The sequence below is a fragment of the Pteropus alecto genome, unplaced genomic scaffold (assembly GCF_000325575.1).
Source record: "Pteropus alecto unplaced genomic scaffold, ASM32557v1 scaffold67, whole genome shotgun sequence".
Lineage (NCBI taxonomy): Eukaryota > Metazoa > Chordata > Mammalia > Chiroptera > Pteropodidae > Pteropus > Pteropus alecto.
This window is the reverse complement of record NW_006441061.1, coordinates 4,061,833-4,066,781: the sequence shown is the minus strand read 5'-3', so window position 1 is coordinate 4,066,781 and position 4,949 is coordinate 4,061,833. Positions and strand designations below refer to the sequence as shown.

General features: G+C 58.0%; 1 protein-coding gene across 10 annotated transcripts in view; it reads right to left on the bottom strand.

Moving 5' to 3' along the window:
* Positions 1 to 3,955: 3,955 nt before the first annotated feature.
* Positions 3,956 to 4,949, bottom strand: part of LCN2 (lipocalin 2) — a 14,817-nt gene continuing 13,823 nt past the window's right edge. For all 10 annotated transcript variants that reach the window (XM_015594086.2, XM_015594087.2, XM_015594085.2 and 7 more), the window contains 2 exons: positions 4,254 to 4,280; positions 3,956 to 4,142 (listed from right to left, as the gene is read on the bottom strand). In XM_015594086.2, the coding sequence (XP_015449572.1) occupies positions 4,261 to 4,280 (20 nt within the window). In that variant the 3' untranslated portion in view covers positions 3,956 to 4,142; positions 4,254 to 4,260. The remainder of the gene's footprint in view (positions 4,143 to 4,253; positions 4,281 to 4,949) is intronic.

Below are 4,949 nucleotides of genomic sequence, written 5' to 3'. Positions count from 1 at the left end.
CCCCTCCCGCCGTCAGGCCCCGCACCCGCACTGCCTCACAGAGGCGCTCGGGCCCCCTCCCAGCAGCCGCGCTGGGCGCTCCCGAGGCCGCCTCCGGAGAGGCCTCGGTGCTAAGAAACTCAGCCCCTAAGCAGGGCCAGCGAGCGGGGTAGCTGGGGGACCCCCATTCTGCCCCCATTCCGCGCCATCCTGCCTCTGAGGACCTGCGGGTGGGCGAGCCAGTGCCTCCGCATGGTCGAAATCTGAGATACGTGGTTTCTAAAAAAATCCCTTATGGCTTCAGGAATTTTTCCTTTCACAGTCGAGGTCTGTGTGGCAGAGTGCTGCGTGTGGCTGTCGGTCAGGCAAGGTTGAGGGATAAGCCGGGCCCAGCCGCTATCATCTGGAAGAGGAAAGCCTGCCCAAAGCCACCCAACTACCAGGTGTTGCTCCTGAGCTGGACCCAGCGGCGCCATCGCTGCTAGGGGTCCGATCCCCGTCACGGGATCAGCTGAGAATGAAGCCCATGTCCCACCGGAGAGGGGCTCACTAACTGGAATCCTGTAAGCTATGGCCATCAGGAGGCCCCATGGCTGCAGCAGTCAGTTCTTGGTCTCACACTGGTTGTTAGTAGGCCTAACTTGGGATAGGGGTCAGTCAGGCTCAGTAATGTTTCTTGACTATGACAATGGGGAGGGATCCTCTCTGTCCCAGAAGCTGTTGGACCATTTCACCTGAGGAAGGTGGAGGTGTGGCTGAGACCACACCTGTAATCAAAGTCATCACTGACTTGTTAAGCTCAGCAATGACTTCTTTTGAGTGGAGGCGAGGCCTCAGCTGAATCCGCGCCTCCAAAATTTCAGTGACCACGCCCTTCCCCAGGTCAGCTGAACCTCTTGATGGTAAGGAGTGGGCACCCTTCCTCCCATCCCCCTCCAGCTAAGCCTCTGCTTCTCCCCAACCAGGGCTGGCCACACCCTCCCAGTCCCCTTGGGAGGCGCCCATGCCCATGGAGCAGGTGGCAGATAGCGCTGGGGCCATTCCTAGAGAGGGATGGATCTTTGGCTCTGAGAGGGTGCTGAGAACATGCCTGGGGACAGCTGGATGCTCAGAAGGGTGGACGTGTGCATCATGAATCTGTGCAGACTCCATGCATGAGCTTTCACACTCACCCGCTGTGTCTGTGTGGTGTGTATCTGTGTGCACCTTGGCGTGTTTCTGGAATCTATATGTCTCTCTGAGGGTCTGCTGCCCATCCCCACATGCTGGGAGTGTCTGTGTTTCTCCCTGGCCTCTAGGCTCACACCTATAGTCAGGTCCTGTGAGCCCAGGAGTGATTTCACATGTGGGAGAAAAACACAGGTCTGTTTTTTTTTTGGATGTCCTGTGCTCATAGGAACAGACGTATTTGGATTGTTAACACACCCACATATATTGTGACCTGTGTTTCTACTGTGGCTCTGCATGCCTGTGTACCACGCACAGGCACAGGTGTTTCTAGGCCCTTCAGGGGACACAAGGCTCTGCTCTTCTGATTGGTGAAATACTGTGGTCCCAGGGAGGGTATCTCAAATGCAAGTGCCCAGCTCTTCTTTTTCAGCCTCGCTCGTACCTCTGCCCAGTGCCAACCCTGCTCAGGCCCACTCTTTCTTAGAGAGACGACCCAGCCCCAGAGAGTGCCCCTTCCCCCATCAGGGCTCCCATACCATTGAAGGAACCAGGCAGGGGAGAACTTGTCCTGTTGGAAGTTAGACTCCATAGAGAACTGGTCGGGATCTGCAAAACCCTGCAAGTCCCCCAGCAAGACCAGCCCCACCTACGGCCTTCAAGGATGTGGCCCAAGAGCCTGAGCCCGAGAGCTTCCTACCCGAGCCAGTCCCTGCCCTGCCTCTGGGGTCCCTGTTCCCCTCTCTGCATCTCACAAGCCCTGGCTTCATTCCGTCTCCAAGTCTCGAATGGCAGGCTGAATAATAGCCCCCAAAGACATCTGGGTCCTAATCCTTACAACCTATGAATGGCAATTTATTTGGAAAAAGGGACTGTACAGATGTGATTATGTTAAGAATTTTGAGAAGGGGAGGTTATCCTGGATTACCCAGGTGGACCCTAAACATATTCACGTGTGTCCTAATAAGGGAGGCAGGGGGAGATTTGACTGCAGATAGAAGCGAGGAGGCCGTGCAACAACCTCCACAGAGACGTGTGGAGATGCCACACTGCTGTCTTTGAAGAAGGAGGAAAGGACCACAAGCCCAGGAGTGCAAGGAAGGAAGCTCTAGAAGCTGGAGAAGGCTAAGGCGGCTTCCTCTTGGAGCCACTAGGGGAAGCCCAGTCCTGCCTATACTTTGACTTCAGCTCAGTGAAGTTGATTTTGGACTTCTGGCCTCCAGAACTGTCAGAGAATAAATGCGTATTGTTTTAAGCCACCAGTTTGTGGTGATTTGTTATAGCAGCAATAAGAAATTAATAAACCGGGTGACCCCGGGAGGAAACACAGAGCCCCATTCATGTCCTCAGAGTTTGATCCTAGAAGGCCCAGCAGCCCCAGGTGGTGATGGGAAGCTGTGTTGCTTGGGCCAAGGCGGAGAAACTAGCTCTGCTGCCGGAAGCGGAGACCAAGGCTTCTGCTCTGCCGGCCAGCAAGCAGGGCTCTGCCCAATGGCCCTCTGGGTGCCCTTCTCAGTGTGGGCCCTTCTGGCCCCATCCTTCGCTCAGCTCAGGCTGCACCACGCTGGCCTCTCCCTGGAGTCTGGCCTGGACTGCTGAGGATGCGGCAGCACCTGGTTGGGCCTGGGTCTCAGGCCTGTCCTACTCCCTGGGTGCTGAGGCTGGGACCGCTCACAGCTCCAGTATCTCCCCACTCCTGGGCTGAGAGAGAATGGGGTAGGTGTGCGAGTCCGTGGGGTGGAGAAGCCCAGATTTCTTCAGAAGCCCGCCCCCTCTGGCCTCTGACCTTGTAAGGTGGGAGGAGCCCAGAGAGACAGTTCCTGCATGTGATGCAGGTGAAGAGAGGCTGGGCGTGGGTGTACAGGGCCTTGTCAGGCCCCAGACACAGACCTGGCCAAGTGGTGGTGCAGGCCTGGAGCCCTCAGACCTTCTGGAATCTGGAGTCCTGGCAGCTTATCCCCCTCTTCACCTCCTCCAGCCCTGCACCTGGTGGTCCAGAGGTCATCGGAACGAGATGTGGGTGAGGGACAGTGCTCTGAATGGGGTCAGCATGGACATTGCCACTGACTAGTGGGGGCTGGAGGGTGAGCACTGGGCCCACAGGAGGCTGGCAGAGGGGCAAGGGACTACCCCTGGGCACCCTCGCTGCCTGGCACAGCCTCAAGCTGGGAACGCCTCTGCCTCACCCACCGTGCACCCTTTCTGCCCTGGCTGCCATCTCCTAGCATCCACAGGTGTCCTGGTGAGTTGGGGGTGACAGCATCTCAGCAACCCCTCAATCCCCTCCCGCTCCCCAGTTCTGGCTGGGCCTTTGCTGTAGGATCTGTTGCAGATGGCTGAGTCCATGCATGAGGTGTGAACCCATCAGTGTTCTCATTGGACTGGGCACCCCTCAAAGACAGGGACATGTGAGGGGTACCACTGGCCTGCGGGTGAGCCCAGGATTGGGAGCTAAGAAGTGTTAGGTCGAAGATGGACTCAGGTTCTGCGGCCTCCATTCTGGCTGGGCCTTTGCTGTAGGATCTGTTGCAGATGGCTGAGTCCATGCATGAGGTGTGAACCCATCAGTGTTCTCATTGGACTGGGCACCCCTCAAAGACAGGGACATGTGAGAGGTACCACTGGCCTGCGGGTGAGCCCAGGATTGGGAGCTAAGAAGTGTTAGGTCGAAGATGGACTCGGGTTCTGCGGCCTCCCTTCCTGAGGACTGCAAGGGGGTCTGGGAATGATGCGAATGAGAGCCCACGCCTTGCCCTTCCCGCTCCCAGACAGCCCAAGGGGCAAGGAGCACAAACAGGGGGCTTGGGAGCATGCATTTATTTAGCAGTCAAGGGAGGGGCTCCATCAGTAGAGTGGCCTGGGGAGCAGCTGGTGGGCCAAACTGTGAGATGGGTCTCCTGGCTCTCTTGTTGGCATCCGGGCAGGTTGGGGCAGCTGGGCAGCACCTTGGCCAGAGGCCAGTGTGTGAGCAGTCGGGGTGGAGAGACAGGAAGCATCTGAGAGGAATAAGTATGGCTTCAGTGCTGGGTGGGGAAGCAAAAGCAGGCCTGAGCCCCACAACCTGCTGCACTTTGGCTCCCGTCAGCCCCCTCCTTGGCCATACTCACCACTGGTTCACTCATCGATGCACTTGTCTGTGGGGAAGAGAATATGCATGAGTGTGTGTGTCGCTGTGGACCACCGGGGCCCCTACACTGCCCCCAGGCTGCCCCAGCAGCAGCCGCAGGTCAAGGGCGTTTCTTCAGCAGAGGGGCAGATAATGTGGGAAGGTGATTGGGAGAAAAACCTGAGAAGACCTGGGGGTCACCTGTTCTCCGGAAGAGGCAAGTGAGGCCTAGCCACCTGCTTGGGCACCCAGGCCTCCTGCCCATTCACCTGATGAGCCCTGGCAGCCCCTCAGCCTTGGAGAGGGTGGCGGCTCTCTGAGTGGCCTGGCTGGAGCCCCCTGCCCAGACCTGGCTGCCTGAAGACAAAGACACCTCCCAAGTCCATGGTGAGGAAGCCCCAAGGGGAAGGAGGTGATGGCCCAGGACAAAGGGGCCTGGGAGTGTGAGGAAGTGGTGGCCCAGGATGGCAGGACCTGGGGTGTAAGAGGAGGTGGTCCCGGGCAATGAGACAGGGGAAACTGGATCTGGGCCTGAAATCCTCATCTGGGCAGGCCCAAACTATCTGTCAGGGAAGAACACTTAGGGGCCAGACCCCTGGGGGCCCTACAGAGCCCTGGGGTGGGGCATGGTCTTCCTGAATCCAAAGTGACTCCCAAGGGGCTCCAGTGACTGGAGCATGGGACCAAGTCTGTCCTC